At 41.5% G+C, this 18,617-nt stretch overlaps 1 protein-coding gene across 5 annotated transcripts in view; it reads right to left on the reverse strand.

Annotated features, from left to right (window-relative positions):
* Window positions 1–18,617, reverse strand: part of CNTNAP5 (contactin associated protein family member 5) — a 505,995-nt gene that overhangs the window by 362,728 nt on the left and 124,650 nt on the right. For all 5 annotated transcript variants that reach the window (XM_079923775.1, XM_079923772.1, XM_079923774.1 and 2 more), the window contains 2 exons: window positions 6,810–6,959; window positions 3,705–3,876 (listed from right to left, as the gene is read on the reverse strand). In XM_079923775.1, the coding sequence (XP_079779901.1) occupies window positions 3,705–3,876; window positions 6,810–6,959 (322 nt within the window). The remainder of the gene's footprint in view (window positions 1–3,704; window positions 3,877–6,809; window positions 6,960–18,617) is intronic.

Raw genomic sequence — 18,617 nt, forward strand, 5'->3', positions numbered from 1 at the left:
TATAAATGATCTCATACTCTCGCATCTTCTACAACTCTTACCACATCTTATTTTACTCAAGAATATACAATAAGACTGCCTCGTTCATTCACTAAATGCCTCTTTATGAGGTCAAATAAACCAGGGCGTGATTCTGCTCTAAGCATACTTTGTTCGATGATGGTTGAGAATATCAAGCCTGGACTACTTTAAGCCCACGGGGTGCAAGAGATAAGTATAGCTCATGAAGAACCGTGTTTTTGGATGAGGAGAACATGAGACTGGAGATTCAGCCTGCAGAGGAGGGATGGTGGCTGCACATCATATTCTAGAGGTTTAAAGACTACTGAAGGGGTTTGGGGTCTGTCGGGTCCCAATGGTAACTCCTACGAGAGTTCTCCCAACCTGACCTTGGACTGTCAGGCACTGGACAGTCCTCCAAAGGAGCCTCCTAAAACCAGTGCTTTCCCTTCTGCCAGAGAAGTAGGCCAGCCCAGTTCCTCCACCTCCTTTCTTCCTTGAGGCCAGAAGCTTCAGAAAAGTGCCCATTACTGAGATACAAATTGTTGGTTTAAATCCTTCAGTCCCTGAGAAGGAACTCTCCCAGCTTTACTCAAGACCTCAGCCATAAAAAAAGAATGAAATAGTGCCATTTGCAGCAACAGGGATGGTGAAGTAAGTCAGACAGAGAAAGACAAATATATGATATCGCTTATATGTGAAATCTAAAATAAGGATACAGATGAACTTACTTACCAAACAGAAACAGACTCACAGACAGAGAAAACAAATTTATGGTTACCAAAGGGGGAAGGTAGGCGGGAGGGATAAATTAGGAGTTTGGGATTAACAAACACACACTACTATATATAGAATAGATAACCAACAAAGACCTACTGTATAGTATGGGAAACTCTACTCAATATTCTGTAATAACCTAAATGGGAAAAGATTCTGAAAAATAATAGATACATGTATATGTATAACTGAATCACTTTGCTGTACACCTGAAACTAACACAACATGGAAAATCAACTATACTCCAATATAAAATATAATTTTTTTTAATAAAATAAAATGCAACTATACTCACAGTATGACATTTGAATATATTTTCATCAAAAACACATAATAAAGGTAAGAAATTTAAAAATAAAAATTCTTTTTGTATGTTTTCACAAAATTATTTTCTTCTAAGCATTGAAAGCTTGCTATTACAAATAAAATATAAAATAGGAATCATAGTTAATGAAAACCAAAATTTTTAATCAAAATGATTTAAATAAAACTAGTGTTTAATGTTTTAAAATATTCATTGAATTTCATTAAACCTTACTAAATTTTTCTTAAAAAACCGCAGAAACCGAAAATAAACCACAGCCAGACTGTTCTCTACCCCCTTGTCTCCCGCCAAACCTTGCCCCCCTGCCCCCCCCCGCCCCCGCAAGTGGCAAGCTCCTTGAAGGCAAAACTTCACACTTGTCCTTAAATCAGGTTCATGTTGATTAACACATTAAAAATAAAATGCAAAACTCAGAAACCACCTGCTTTTCTAACCCCAACTCCCACTCTCCACCAAATGTTAAATAGAAGTTCAAGAAATAATTAGTTAAGCAAAGCCTTTTACCAGTTTCCCTTCTGTTAAAGGCACTGTCTGGTAAATCAAGAAAAATGTCCCATTTACCCACTAAACTAAACACAATCCCTTATTATACAATTAACCAAAACACAATTGTATGTAATACAATTATACAGACTACAATTACACAAAAGTAATGATGCAGCATGACGGCAATGGCGTCCATGTAATGGAAAATAATGAGAGCTCCCTTGATTAGAAATTAACTTATCATGAGAGATCCCTATTGATAAATGTTCCCTCTACTGATCTACACTTTGCAAAAGGCTGTCTGGCTGATGAAGTCAGATGCTTCCTCCTCATCATTAATAAAGACTACAGGGTAGCAACCATTCCACACAGTGTCTTTTACTCTGAGGTCTCTAAACTAGCACAGTCTAATGAAGCATACATTTTATTACCCACTTTTCCAGCTGGCCAAATAGAAAAAAATGAAGCAGGAGAGCCAGCAAGTCTGTGTGATTTGTTGACGATCCCATGTGGAGTGGTATTAATAGAGAAACATGCACATAAAGTTCCACCAAATTATATCAGTCATTCCAAGCATGAGAGGAGATTATGGTCTGCAGAGCTGATTTCTGTGTGATGCTCAGTACAGGCACCTGCTACTTCTCATCATCGCTCCCCTGCACTGGGGCTGTCACCTCACTACCTCTGGGCTGGTTCTTTTCCAATCCATCCTTCTCCCTTTTCCTGAGTACTCTTTTTACGAAGCAAATCGACTACCTTCCCTGAGTCCTCCTAGTGCATGAGGCTAAATGCCTTAGGCACGCAAAGTTCTTCCTAATTGTCCGTATTCACATCATGCGCTCTACTACCAAGACTTACCATCCCCACTGAGCTATATTTTGTGGAATCTAAAACACCATTCATTGTAAGACATGCCATTATTTTATATGCGCCAAAGAAAAGTAAATATTGCCATTTCAACTACTATAAATAATCAAATGCAAAATGCGCCCCAATATTAGAGATATTTAAATGAAAACTAAGTGTCTTGAGTGGACAAAACACTTGCAAGCCATGACCCTCCCCCCGTTTCTATAGCATTTCACATGCCATATCCTGCCAATATGCCTACAATACCATCACCCCCACTCCTCAGTCAAGCCTGCCCGTCCTTTCAAACTCAGCTCAACACCACTTCCTGAAAACCTTCCTGACCTCAGCTGCCACTGTCATATGTCCCACAAATAAGGGTACACTTCCTGGTCATTGATAGCATTTTATAGAAATGTATAATTAATTCCCTGATAAAACACAAGCAGGGACTCTGTATCACCAACACACAGGCAAGCACATAACATGTATTCACCTATTCGGTAAATGGTATTTTGACTGGGGTGATTAGAATTGGAAGAAAGACGGAGGTTAAGTGCTAGAGGAGAAACATGGATCACATGATTAACCTTGCTGAAAATTCAGAACTTCCTCCTCTGTTATTTTCTCCAGCGTGTCTTTGAATCTAGAAACTTCAAATAGAAGAGGAGCCAGAGCCCAGGAGAAATGAAGAGGGAAAGGGAGCTTTTGCTAGATGTGTAGGTTGGGGAATAAAGGTGCTGATTCCCTGTCCAGGGTCCAGTCTCCTCTGGGCCAAAGAAACAGAGGGTTAGGGGTGGTGACAGCAAAGATCAGACCCCCAGGGAGTGACTGTAAAACTGGACTCTGTTATAGGAATCCCAGAGGGTTTGATTTTCATCTGTCAGTTTTAGAAAGGACACTCACTGCAGTGAAGAATGAAATGGTTTAGGAGAGAAGCAATTCCTCCCTCCTTTTTGCTTCACTCTTAACTTCAAAGTAATCAAATGTTGTTTACGCATAAAATTTTAATCCTTTCACAAATTTGTATTTTGATTTAATTTGCATATCCCATTTACTGCAAGTCGACATGAAGAGAGACTCAACTCATTTAAACCATTTTTCTCTGGGCCAGAAATCCTTTCAGAAATATTTTCCATTAGGCGACTCAATTATGTCTAATGTGGCTGATGTCAGGGGATTCGAATTTTGGTGAAAGAAGCTCATATTTAGAAGAGTGATAATGGGAAGGTGGGTGGGAGAACAGAGGAGAAGAGACCATAATTACCTGTCTTTGATGCTACACAGATCAATGTGTAAATCACTAAAATTCCCCAGGGAACCTTGCTGAACTGAAATGAGGTCCTTGGGCTGGTTATCAATAAAGATGAGCCTCATGCAGCCTTGGAAAGCATTAATGGGATGTAAGCACTGGGAATCGGTGAGATTGTCAGGGCACCCTGTGGGACAGAGAAAAAAAAATAAAGAAGAATACTGAAATGATCAGTTATTGCTTTGGCAACCTATTGATGGAAGACCTTAAGGTCTAATTATTTCGGTGTTTTTTTCATTCACAGCAGTGCACACATTTTTGTTGTAAATCCTAGCATTCTCAGAGAGGGGACAAAACTGGTACAAAATGGGGCTTACTCAATCACTGTATAGAATAGAAAACAAAATGTGTTAAAGGGGATACCAATCCTATCGCATTTATCTTGTTCTTTTTTTTTTTTAAACTTCATTAGGAGATTAGAAGTCAGCAGCAACTTTATTAGGAGAATCAAACCCACAGAGACTTCAGATAGGGGAATTATTAAAACCATGATATAAAATAAATATAGTTATTATACCTAAAGAAATAAACCCAGGGAATTAAAATATATACCTCATTCTTATTTCTTTTCACCCTGTTCGTAAGCTATTTGCCCTTCTTTTGTGTGGTACACTTCACTCAGCCCAAGAAAGCAACATATCATAACTACTGGGGGATGTCTGTCTTGAAACACTCTTTTAAATGCACACTTCAATTCCGAATTACACATTCAAAGAAAATTATGCTTTGGGTAACAATGGTAGCAGAGTAATTGTCTGGTTAATTGTCAGCATTATCAGGCTTGGTTCCTGAGAAATGTACACACAGGAAAGTAGCTGGAATTTTGAAGTGATATGCAAAGTAAATCCAGACGCTAAAGGAATGAAGCGTTTAAATGCACGTAGCTATAGGGCTGTAATCACATACCTGAAAGGTTAATACCATACCTTTTTAAAGGGTGTTCTTTAAAAAACAAAAAACAAAAAAAAACCAGGCACTACACTGAGCATAGCTTGCAACCAGGGAATAACTACGCATTAGGACAGGTATAGAGCCATGTACGTGCATGGTTGCTTGTGCTCTTTATAAACTCCATCCCGATGGTTTTAATAGGTTCAGAGCATATGGGGATGCATGCTTGGAAACATGGCAATAACCCATAAATAATTGGGAATTATTTCAACCATCTCTAATAGACAGTCACTGCTGGGCTGAAGCCCAGCAGTTGGTTAACGGCTCACAGGCACACTATAAAATGAAGAGAGATGCTACAACTTCTAATTGAAGCCATAGAGAGAATTTATGTAAGTTGACTATTATCACTCAAACTCATTTTTCACTTTCCTTAAGTTTACAGTCTACGTGTGGGGCATTCCCTTAAATACTGTTCAGATCCCAGAAAAATCTTCCCTCCTCAGCCTGAAGCCCCGTTAAGACCCACGTCTAAAAACACTTCAACTGGGGGAGGGGAGTCATTTTGCCTTTGAGGCATTTCAGATGCTTAAGTCACATAATTAATTCAACGGCATTTTCCCCAGAAATAAATATAAGTTTGCTTTTCTCTGCTGTCTATGAAACACTGCATATGATGCAAAATTATACAGTCTGTGAAACGTATCTTTGGGGGCCACCAGACCTTTCTTCTGCAGTCTTTACAATCCTTTGCTGTCACTAGTGGCTCATGGAGAACACAGATTTGGGGTTGAATCCTGCTTCTACTACTCACACAAATTATTTCATCTCTGCAAACACAGGTCTTATTATCTGTAAAATGGGGTTAATATTACCTACCTCATAAGGATTCTGCATGAATTAAATGATGTAAGACATAAAATATTTACAGAGAATCAAAGTGTTCCCTTTTTAAAGGAATTTGTTATCTAGGCACAGGTGGAGATTTGGAATGAAGGACAGAGGCTCTGGCGCTGAAATCAAACCACAAAGGAATCACTCCACACTGTTTCCCTCTCAGGACACCCGGATGTGTACACTGCATCTGTGCAAAGTCCCTTTCGTATTTCAAAGCTTAACCTCATGTCATTGGTATGAGAGAAGTGATTTGCAAATTCCCCTTTAGAGACTGCACTTTATAACTTTACAGGATACTTCTCTTTAGACCAGGCCCAGCTGAGACCCATATTTGCAAAAGCTGAAGCCAGTCTGTCCGTTCTAACGTAGAAAGCATGATGTTGTACATTTAACCTTGATCGCACTGAATTCTCCCAGAAATTCTGCTGTGTTTCCCAACGTCCTTGATAAGGAAGTTCAGGGACCATGAGTATGTTACTCGAGGTCACGCAGCTACTGGAATTCATTACTCTTTACAGATTGTTTCTATAATACCAACAACTGGCTAAGTAATTAGATACGAATATTTTTAATGAAAAACACTTTTAAAAAACTAAATAAAAATATACATACATCTATAAAAATGAAGCAAATGCCTAATTATATATTTTTCCTCCTTACCAGTTTGCCCTTGTGTTTTCATCTTTGCGAAGTTTCCCAGCATTGGCAGGGGCAGCGTCTATACTGGCTGCTCTTTGTGAAGCCCCAAGTTCATGGGCTTCTAGGTCTTCCTCATTTTTAGCTGCCCCCCCCCCCATGGGCATGGCCTCCAGGGATGTGGGGAACAGATGGATAGGGGATTAAGAAAGCAAATCAGCAGAGAAATGACTGAGAAAGCTGAGGATGCTGGTTGTACCTTCCTACCTGGATTTTTTTTTTTCTCTTGCAGGTACTGCTGACTATCGGTACACTTTCTCCAAGTTTTCAGCTGAGTTTCTCTTTTGGAATATGATCACAGAGTCTGGCATGGCAACAAAAATCTCCTTTGGATGTGTTATGTAACACCAGCTCTTACAGCTAGATTTTTTTTTTTCCTCAGCACCGACCTAGATAATTTATATTTGTACAGCTGTGGGAAAGTTTGCTTCTCATTTCTTTGGGCTTGAGGGCAGGTGTACGTGCGTGTGTGCTGGGAGAATGGTCAATTTGACACAGAAAGAATTGTCATAGTGAAATAACTGTCCACTGCATCCTCCCTCCTTTATTTTCAACCTCAAAAGCTGGGGAATTTACCTCCAAAGTAATAGCGATTTCCAGAATAAATCTGCATCCGGGTGGTGTCCTGAGCGGGGGATGCTGCATCGTTATCCAGAGTGAGAGTGATGCGGTTCCTTCTGGCGTTGATGCTCACTGAATGCCACAAACCATCATTCAAGTCACTGCCTGCAAAAGAAACAGGAAGGGCAAGCGTAGGGATGAATGATTTGGGCAGGTGTGGAGAGAGCAGGGCTCGTTTCCTTGCCTGCGGTGGTCCTTGTACATTCTCAGAGTGGCCCCTCTCTTCATTTGGCGTAAAACAAATCCTCAGCTGCTTCCCAGGCATCTTTCTTTTTCTTTTTACCACTTCATTCTATTATTTTCCTTTTTTTAAAAGGGGCTGAACCACTTCTGACATGTTTGGTTTGAAAACAAAAGGGCAAAACACAAATGTGTTTGTATACTACAAAGGTATAGAAAACATTTATTGACTTATTGATACAAAATGCAGAGTAAAAAGTGAAAAAGAAAGAAAAAAAGAAAAATTCAAAACGTTCCCGGTGATTTTTAATCTCTGAGTTGTGGGGTTAAAGGCAATTTTAGTTTTCTCGCATTTTTCTACACGTGACATATTTCTTTTTTAGTAAAGAAAATAAACTGTTTTAGAGGCAAAAGTAGATGAGGAAAGCTAGATTCCAATGACATACCAGGCAGAGGAGTCTCCTGCTGAAAGGAGGTAACAGACTAGTTTAGTTCCAACCTTTTCCCTTAACTAATTATGTGACACTGAGTCACCTACCTTCACGGAGCTCTGGTTTTATCTTCTGTAAATACCATAATTCTTACTCTGTATTATTGGTAAGGGATCCATTGAGATCAGGCAGGAAAGTTCCCAGGTTGTGGGCATAGTGGGTGTTTATTAAAAGGCAATTTCTCTCTCGTTCTTTTGCCCCAGATGCCTTTGACTTGCACTGCACTGCCGACCTACCTTGTTGAGGAAAGTGTGCTGGGAATTACGCACCAGTGTTTTCACTCTTTCCTACAAAAAGTTTATCATCTTTTAAGGCTCTGTCTGTGCAAAGTGCTTGCTGAAGGAAACATGGTCGTATTACCCAGTCCAGTCACAAAGATTTGTTTGTAACCAGATCACAGAGCCCCCCATGTCTTCACTCAATAGACATGTGCCCTGCTATGGGCCAAGTTACCCTCCTTTTCTCATTGCCTCAGTTTCCTCCCCTGAAAAATGGGGAGAATGACTGTACTCACAGGCTCTTGTGAGAATTATACCCATTAATATAGTAGGGCCTGTAGGACAGGTCATATCACATCGCAAGTAGAAATCATGCTCACTAAAGCAAAAGGACAGAACAGCAACCACAAAAATGTTCCCCTGCATTTGGGAGAAAGGATAGTCATATCATCTGGTCTCTACCCTGGGGTAATCCACAGGTAGATGGAAGAGACTTAGGCAAAGAGGCTTAACATACGGTCCTTTGAGAATTTCAGGCTGGTGGCTTAGAGAAGCAAGTGAACAACAGCCCTGCTTGCAATTCGGGGTGAACCAGTAACATGGGGATAGAGAAGAAAGACCTAACTCCACATAAGGATCCTGAAAATACTTCACAGAGGAGGCGGTTTTTGAAAACTGCGCAAGTTTCTCACTTCTGAAGAGTTCCGGGGGACAGAGAGCCTATACAGAGAAGCAAAGGTCTGGAATGAGAAACAGGACAGGGCAACAGGAAAGCAGGTGGGAAGAGTCCGGTCAGGGGCCTCGTGTGCCAGGCTAAGGAAGGCATTTCAACAATGTCCTCGGACAAAGGATTCTGGAGGGCACTTTACCCAAGCCAATTGTCTCAATCTCTGGTGATGGAGTCCCAGACATCTGCATTTTAAAAAAGCTCCCTTGATGATTCTGATGTGTAGCCAGGAATGAAATCACCGGTCTAGAAGTGATGAAATCACTGGGAGTCCAAGAGGGGACCACTGGCATGGTGATGACCTGCCTGGAGCTGCACATTCAGAGACCCTGGTGGCCAGAAGTCGGGGCTGGGAGGAGGTGAGGCTGGAAACAGAATGACCAGGGTCTCAGCCAGAGTATTAGCAGCGAAAATGGAGAGGAAGGGGTGGGTGAAGAGCTATTTCCGGAGCTCAAGGAGTTCAGTCTTGGTAGCGCCTACAGGGGGGCAGTCCCTGAGAAACCAGCTGGGAAGAAAGCACTGACAATCAGACCAGAGGTCTGCAGGGCTCCTTAGAACAGCTGCTGAAGAGCTCGTGCCCCTGAGCCATCTGATGGCAGGAGAAGCTGCCCCTGGGAAAGCACAGCACCAGGCTGGGGGCCCAGCTGCATTGCACCGGGGCAGCCGTACTCCATCTGTTCAGAATGGCCCAGATGTAGGTCTTCCTGCGTTTCCTGCCAGCTCCCACTCAGCCAGTGTGTGCTGTGGCCCTGAACTTCTGCTTGGGGTGGAGAGGAGAATCCAGAAACTACTCAGCCTAGAGGCCCTACTTTCCCCCAAAGGCCAGGGTCTGGGTCCCAGCAACAGGGATTCTGCTAATGAGGCAGAGGGTCTGTCAGGTGTTTCTTGGTGCTGAACATTTGACTTCTGTCAGGGGCATTTGGGGGGCATAGCCAGCTGAGGTCTATACTCCTTTTACTGTCATTTGCATACTGATTTAAATCCCTCTGCATAACAGATGAGATTGCATTTTCAGGTAAACTCTAGACTGGGCTGGAAGGAAGTCAGTAACTAGTTCAACACATAGGGTGGAAATAGCCCCTAAGGGCCCAGCTAGGCATCAGGGATACAGTAGGGAAGAAAGTACAGACGGAAGCCAGGGGGGAGTGTGCCATCTAGCTAGAGACACATCACTGAGTCACTGTACAGAGGACACTGGCCCGAGGAAGAGGTCTACTCAGTGTGAGGGGACCAGGGCTGGGGCTCAAGCTTATATGTTCTGACTTGGGGTCCCATCCCCTCCCCAGGCCACTATCCACATTTCTGTCTTTAAAAGCATCACTTAATAAGGGTTTGCTTGGTCAGTTGTTTGTTTTCTTTTTCTTTTTGTTTTTTCTTTCTGGTCTGCTTTTCCTTTTAATTCGATCTCTTTTGATCTTTTCCTACATGGTCCCTAGTCCCTGCAGGGAGAGCCTGTGTGAAATCTTAGCTTTTAGAATTATTCGAACAGTAGTTCTTGCTGCTGACCACACAAAGGGGTTACCTGAGCAGATTTTGAAAAGACGGGCCCCTGGGCCCTACACCAGCTTAATTAAGACAGACTTCTGGGGGTGGCCACAGACCTTGGAAGTTTCAAAGACCCCCAGAACTTCAATTGCACAGCCCAGGTTGGGAACTAATCTGTGAGAGGTTTCAGAAGAGGAAGGAAAGAAGCTAAGAAAAATAAGACTAGCTTAGAGGAGCTGACCCGGGCATAGATGCCAAGGCAAGCGAACTGGCAGATCCCTCTCTAAAAATCTGCTTCTACCTGGGCTCTCTTTTTCCCTTCATTCTGTTAACAGATCCAAGATCACACCCCTGGAGCTTCTTCCAGAATTTTTTTTTTTTTTTTCGGTACATGGGCCTCTCACAGCTGTGGCCTCTCCCGTTGCGGAGCACAGGCTCCAGATGTGCAGGCTCAGCGGCCATGGCTCACGGGTCCAGCCGCTCCGCGGCATGTGGGATCTTCCCGGACTGGGGCACGAACCCGTGTCCCCTGCATCGGCAGGCAGACTCTCAACCACTGTGCCACCAGGGAAGCCCCAGATTTATATTTTAAGAATGCTCTTTAAAAGGTACAGGTTTAAGGGCTATTAATTATTCACAAATTAGGGGAAATCAATTCCATCAGGTTGCTTTCCTTCAAAAACCTGAGATAAGGAGCTCTGAAAAACTAGAAGTTCTCAATGAAAGGAACAGGAAGGTGTTACCTTTGAGACCAGGAACACCTCCTTGGGGAAAAAACCTCTCGGGGTGAAAAAATACAGTATTGAGGACCACTTTGGGGTGCTAAGTACTCATATGATTGAAAAGCTGAGGCTGAAAATGTGGGACTTTGGTTCTGGAAAGATTATTGGATGACGACAAACATAAAATTTCTGAACTTTGATGTGATGTTAAATAATATTTGTCATCTCCCAGACCGGGAAAGAATAAAAACCAATTATAGTCTCTGTTAGTGGATATAGAGGGAAACAGGCAATTTCAAAATTGATAATTCTTTCTAGAAAGCAATTTACCAACAAGTATCAAAAACCCTAAAAATATCATACCTCATCTCTACGAATTTTATTCTGAAGAAGTAATCCTAAAGTAGTAACAGAGCTGCAAACAAGGTTTATGGTGAAGAGAGTTCATGACATCATTTTTAATAGCAGAAATTCACAACTACTACTATTTCCAACAAGGGTAGGTTAGATAATTCAGATGCAGTGTATTCAATAACATGGAACATAATCCTGAATCTTTGTTTTTCTGTATGAATTTTAGTATAATGCATCTAATGCCATGAAATAGACTGTGATGTTTCTATAGAGATTGTATTAAATTTGTAATTTAACTTAGGGAGAAATGATATCTTTATAATGTTGAGTTATCCCATCCAAGAATGGGATATCTTTACATTTGTCCAAGTCTTGTTCAGTGCCTTTCAGGGGTGTTTTAACATTTTTCTTGTAGTTTTGCACATTTCCTGTCAAATTTATTCCAAGTATTTCACCCTCTTTGTCACTATTGTAAATGAAATTTTCTCTACCATTAGTAGTAATAATAATAACGTGGAATATAATATAGTCATTAAAAATCATAATTCCAGGAATGATATGGATATCCTGAAAAGTGAAAAACAGTATGTGTGGTACAGTTCACATTTTGTTAAAAATAACTACAGAAATACCGGAACGATATTGAATGATAGAATCACAGATTCCTTTCTCTTATACAGAGTACTAGAATGTGCCAAGTTTCTAAAAAAGTGTGTGACGTTTATAATCATTTTTTCAAAACTAACAAACTGTTGAGGCTGAGATAAAGGATAGGGAAAGTTTTCATTCTTTTCCACATCTTGCCCCCATTACTTAAAGTGGTTGCTTCCTGGTCCCAGAATTCAGCCTAAGGCATTAGTATAAAAGGTCTCTCACAGAGAGGGTTAAATAGGCTTAGAAGTTTTTCTTCATGGAAAAAAAAAAAAAAAAAGACACTTTCCATCCTTGCAATTGAACTTGCAAATTGAAATGTGAAGCACAGCCCAATTGTAAAAATAGCTAATAATACACTCTGCCAGTATTGAATATCTACAATGTGCCAGGCACTTTCAATATATAATTGAAAGTATATAATTATACTTTCCTAGTATATAATTTCAATATAGAATCCCTAGTTCTCACCATAGTCCTGGAGGCCAAGCTTTATAGTCCTCACGTTGTAGATGCTAAAACAGAAAATTGGCGAGGCTGCCCTGGGTCCTATGGCTACCACAGAGGCAGGATTCAAAGGGTCAGGCACCTAGGCTGAGCTCTCAGGCACGCAGGATGCTCTGCTTCTGCTCTCCACACTTCCAAAGCGAGCCCTGCTCTGCTCCAGGAATTGCTCTGATGGCCAATTACCTCTGCAGAGTTCTATTTTCTGCTGTGGAATTCACCTTTGCTTTTATTTACTTATATTTTTGAAATAGATTTATTGAGATAAAATTCACATACTGTACACTCCATCTATGTAAAATGCAGTTCAATGTTTTTCTGTATATTCACAGAGTTAGGCAGCAATCACAATTAATTTTAAAATGTCTGGAGCCCCCCAAAGAAATGCTGAAACCTTAGCTATCAGTCTCCAATCTCCCCAGGCCCCCACCTCCAGCTGTGCCAGCCGCTCATCTACTTTCTGTCTCTGTGGATTTGCCGACTGAGGAGGTTTCATATAGATGAAGTCATACATCATATTCCCTTTTGTGATTGGCTTCTTTTGCTTCCCATAATGTTTTCAGGGTTCATCGTAGGTAGCAGCTTGTATCAGTCTATCTGTATGGCTGAATGTCTTTCCATTGTGTGGAGAGACCACATTTTGTTTATCCTTTTGCCAGCTGATGGACACCTGGGTGGCTTCCACTTTGCAGGTATTATGAATAATGCTGCTATGAACATTCTTGTACAAATTTCTGTGCGGACCTATGTTTCCAGTTCTCTTAGATGTACACCTAGGAGTGGAATCGCGGAATCATATGGTAACTCCGTAGTTGACCTTTTAAGGAACTGCCAGAGTGTTTCCAAAGTGGCTGCACCAGTTTCTATTCTCACAAGGCAACTTCCCCTTTGACAAGACTGAGTTCAAACTTTGGTCCTGTCCTTTCGTGGAACCTCTAGCTTCTAAGAAGGATTAAGGCACAATTCAACTTTTTTTTTTTCTTAAAATGATGTCCGCTTAGGTCTGACCTTGGAATTCTCGCTTTTACTACTTTGATTTTATTTTTCTAGATAAATATCATTACCAACATCTCATGTGGTTTTTTTTGTTTGTTTGTTTTTGTGGTACGCGGGCTGTCACTGTTGTGGCCTCTCCCGTTGCGGAGCACAGGCTCCGGACGCGCAGGCTCAGCGTCCATGGCTCACGGGCCCAGCCGCTCCGCGGCATGTGGGATCCTCCCAGACAGGGGCATGAACCCATGTCCCCTGCATCGGCAGGCGGACTCTCAACCACTGTGCCACCAGGGAAGCCCCTCATGTGTTTTTTTAATACTTTTTATAATGGGACCTTTCCAGTAATTTACAGTTCACATTTGATGAAATTGGCACTAAAAGCAGTTAAGCAATATGCTGAAGGCCTAAACTTTTTTATAGGAGTAACATTTTCCCTTAAAGTAGAGTTTCTCAACTCTGGCACTGAGCGTTTGGGCCTAGATAATCTTTTGTTGAGAGTGTGGTATTCTGTACTACGCTTCTTGTGTAGGATGGTTAGCAGCATCCCTGAATCCCTGGATGCCCCCATCCCCAACTCCCTGGATGTCCCCATCCCCAGCGCCGGAAAACATCACCAGACATGGAGTTATATGAGCTGTTTGTATATTTTGGAAATTAACCCTTTTTTGGTTGCATCGTTTGCAAATATTTTCTCCCATTCTGTAGGTTGTCTTTCCGTTTTGTTTATGGTTTCCTTTACTGTGCAGACACTTTTAAGTTTAATTACATCCCACTTGTTTATTTTTGTTTTTATTTCCATCACTCTAAGAGATGGATCAAAAAAAATATTGCTGTGATTTAGGTTAAAGAGTATTCTGTCCATGCTTTCCTCTAGGAGGTTGGGATTAACATATACACACTACTATATATCAAATAGACAACCAACAAGTGCCTCCTGTGAAACACAGGGAGCAATAGTCACTATCTTGTAATAACCTATAATGGAAAAGAATCTGAAAAAGAATAGTTCTATATGTATTTTATATCTGAATAACTTTGCTGTACACCTGAAACTAACACAATGTTGTAAATCAACTGTACTGCAAGTAAAAGATAAACAAATAAAGGGAAAAATTCCCCACCACCACCAACCTTAGAGTTTTATGAGAATAAAATGATAAATTTATATGGATATGCTGAGCACATTATTTGGCCATGCTAGAAATATAAAGTTAGGTTTGTGCTTAAAAAAAAAAAGATCATCACCAGACATTGCCAGAAGTCCCCTGCATGGGATTGGGGAACAGGAGGCCGGGGTAGATGGGGGTGGAGAATTTCCCTTGGTTGAGGACTGCTGGGTTCAGGGAATAATTCTGAGATTGCAGAGTCTCAGAAAGCAAGGGCTTGCTTTATGTCTCCCTTCCTTTCTATTTTTCTCTCATTCTCAATCCAATTCCTAACAGATCTTTGCATTTCAGCCTTCATCTTATTTCAGTGTCTCTTTTCACGATTTGAAGACAGAAACATTGAAATCGGGTGGCTGTCCCAGCACCTCTAACCATCAGGCATACAGCCACACCAGGACACACAGAGCTACAGTCCAGGCCAGAGCAGAGTCCCCGAAGGACTCTATTTCCAACCCCGGAAATGACCTGTTACAAATCTCCTTGATGCCTTTACTCACCTGTTAACCCTTGCTCAAGACCCTGCCACTTATAATTTCTAGCAATTTAGACAGATTTCTTAATCTCTCTCAACCTGCTTCTCCATCTGTAAAATAAAGACACAGCTGCCTGGCTTGACTTGGAAGTTTCTAGGCTTTATCTTCCCCAGAAAACCCAATTCAGCTGTTTCTCCATATCCCTTCATACCAACCTTTACTTAATAGTTCAAAGGTAGTTTCAATTTTTGAGAGAACAAAGTGGGGAATATCTAAATAATTGAATAAGGCAGTCTTAAAATGTCAATCACATCATAAAAGAGCATATTCCAATTATTAGTACCATTATACCACAATTTAGGTCCTGAGTCCTGTTTTTCTTGGAGACTATTTATCCATCAATTATCAAATTCTATTAACCCTTCCCCACACACAGTGGTTTGAATTCACATATTTCTTCAGATTTCTTCTCCAACTTTGATTCTATCCCTTATCACAGGAGCTGGGAATTTTCTGATGGCCTCACTCTTTTCCCAGCCTCTGACCTCTTTCTGGTACAGGACACCTTGAACTATCTAGAGAGCAAGGTTATTACTGTGAGTCCTCTACAGACGAACGAGTTCCATTCTGAGAGCACGTTCATAAGTCCAATTTGTTTATAAGCCCAACAAAGTTAGCCTAGGTACCTAACTAGCACAATCGGCTATATAGTACTGTATTGTAATAGGTTTATAATACTTTTCACACAAATAAGAACAAACACATAATAAGAAACAAACACAAAAATAAAGGAAACATTGTTAATCTTACAGTACAGTACCTTGAAAAGTACAGCAGTATAGTACAACAGCTGGCACACAGGGGCTGGCATCGAGTGAACAGGCAAGAAGAGTTACTGACTGGAGGAGGGAGAGGAGGTGGGAGATGGTAGAGCTGAAGGGTCGTCAGCAGTAGGAGACGGAGGACAGGCTGCAATGTCACTCACGTCTGACGCTGATGGCACAGGTTCTGGTTCCTTGCTGGATCCAATTCTATCTACCCTCTTGAGAAAACGATCCAGTGATGTCTGGGTAGTAGCTCTTTTTTTCTCTTCATAGATGATAGGGTAGCACTGGACTGTACCGTGAACAGCTGCTGCAACCTTTGTGTACCGTTCTACATTCAAGTCCTGTGCCTCAAAAACTAACAGGGCCTCCTCAAAGAAAGAAAATCTCAACTGATTCACTATGCTGTACAGCAGAAACTAACACAACATTGTAAAGCAACTATACTCCAATAAAAATTAATAAAAACAAAATAAAGAAAATCCCCATGCCATTTCCTGCATCGTGAGTCTCTTCGATTCTTCAGTTACTTCTTCTTCCTCTTGTCCCTCTTCGTCCTTTCTCTGGGCCTCCAATTCTATCAGTTCTTCATTAGTCAGCTCCTCGCGTGGCACAGCAAGGAGCTTAATGAAGTCGTCCTCTTGCAGATCTAGCTCCACCTTCTGGCTGAGGGTCACTAAGTTGCTGAAGGCCACGTTAGCATGTGTGAAAGTTTGGAACTTGAAGGTTCACATGTAGGGGACTTACGGTATCAACCTTGCAGCAAAAATCCCTCCAGTGGCTCATGGAGCCCAGAGAATGAAACTCAGATGCTTATCTTGACAATCGATGCCTCTGTAATCAAGTCTCCATCTGTCCTCACCATCTTATTTCCCAATATTTCTACACAAATTCCCTACTCTAGCTAGACTAGTGTATTCATTATGCTCCTAGTGAATGCACTAAGCTAATTGAAGCTTCTTCTCCCAGCCTCTACTTCACTTGTATGCTGTCCTCCCACTATCCAAATTCACATCCAATGCCCAGTTTTTGTCCTCGTGCTTCCTTTCCTTAACTATAGGGACAGGAAATATATATATATACATTTTTTTAAACTTTTATCACAGTCACCTAGCACAGCACAAAAAGTACTCAATGACTGAGAGAATAAGTTAATAAACCAGGAAATAAAGAAATTAGGCTTTCCTTGACCAGATCAATACATAGAGATTTCTCCTTTTAAGTTCATATAATATCCACTGTCTGATCTATTCATTTAGCTCGTATTATTTACTGCCTTGTACCATTAATTAACTCTTCATCTCTGTAAGTATTATCTCCCCGAGGGGATTACAAGTTCCTAGGGGTCAGAGTCTGCATCGTGTTTTGGTGTACCCCTCGGCATCAAAACAGCAACATCCTACCCTCTCCAAAGGCTCCTTGATTGATTCAGCAACAGACTAGCTGAATCTCCACTGCCAAGTGTCAGCAGCAGGGCCCTCTCTGGCATCTAGACCATAAATCACAGGTTAAACTTTTCCTAGCTGTGAAAGCCTGGTTCATATGTCAAGATAACCTGGATCCTCAGAACCCTTGGTCAGCATCTGGGAGGGAAACAGCTGGGTTTGCCATACACTAGGGTCAGATACAAACTGACATGTTCGTGGTTGGTGGTGAAGGCATAGTGTCTCTAGGATGGACTTGCATGCTCAGCTCCAGTGTCTACATGATAAAAATGAAGGTCAGCTCCAGAGCCAGATATTTCTCTGTCACCTTTAGGAGACAGCCCAAACTCTAGTGTCCCTGAACAAAATTCTGCTTCATCTTTTGCCTGTGCTCCTTCGCTCTCTGTGATCCAGGCACTCTAAGCCACCTGTGGAGTCTTACACATCTAGATCTCCCCCTATTTCTCTCCTCTAATTGGGGAATCCTTCCCTTCCTCCTTTGTTTGACCAAATTCTATTCCTTCTTCAAAACAGAGCTGTGTTATCCCTGCCCCTAGGAAGCCTTCCCTTTTTCACCCTTTCTGGTGCCTCTTCCCTTGTGCTCCCCCTGTACCCTGAGCATCTGCCCTACTGCATCATCAGTGTTCAATACTGTCCCTTTCAACAGTGCCTATGAGCTTTCGGAGGGCAATACTTCCATCCTCAGATTCAAGTACAGTATCAGCAGAAAGTAGATACTTCAAAAGCTTCCTGAATTAAATGTGTAATAGGGAAGAACAAATCCAACTCGATATTAGATCTCTTTCTCTTACCTTAACCTTTGTATTCTATTGCTTTTACTTCAAGTTAAGAATGTTGCCCATAGCCTGGAATATACAGGATAGCCCATTCTCAAGGCTCTGACCTTTAAGCAGATAACACTTTTCCATTCATATAGAGATAAAAAGTTGCAGAACGGAGAATAACAATTGTCCTATTGGAGGTTTACAGGAACATCCTGACCTGACCTAGGTGAACAGCTGTAAGAACAAAGGATTCCAACACCTAGAAGTTTGCAGCAACCAGCCACAACCCTTCCTCACCTTGCCGTAAAAACTGCTTTGCTGAAACCCTTCCAGGAGTTTGGGGCTTTGGGGGGGCATGAGCCACCCATTCTCCTTGCATGGCCTTGCAATAAAACTTTCTCTGCTCCAAACTCTGACATTTTGGTATGTTTGGTCTCACTGTGCACTGGACATAGGAACATGTGCTCGGTAACAAATAGAGGCAAAGTGAATTATATGAAAGAATTATTAAAGTAGAAAACAAGCAAAGGAAATGACAGAAGTTTTGACTATTAAATTATTTTCCCATAAGACAAATCCAGTTCCCTCTGTTTCTCTTTTGAGAGAAATGGAGAAGAAGGAAGAGTAAGTCATCATCATTACTCAGGCCTGAAAAAGCTACACATGCCCGGGAGACCTCTCCTCTGGTAAACATTCCCAGGCTTTGCTTGATATCTTGAAGCTTCGGCAATGGCAGGTCTCAGTTTCCATAAAGCGGAATGCCTCA

Source organism: Stenella coeruleoalba, assembly GCF_951394435.1.
Source record: "Stenella coeruleoalba genome assembly, chromosome: 6".
Classification (NCBI taxonomy): Eukaryota; Metazoa; Chordata; class Mammalia; order Artiodactyla; family Delphinidae; genus Stenella; species Stenella coeruleoalba.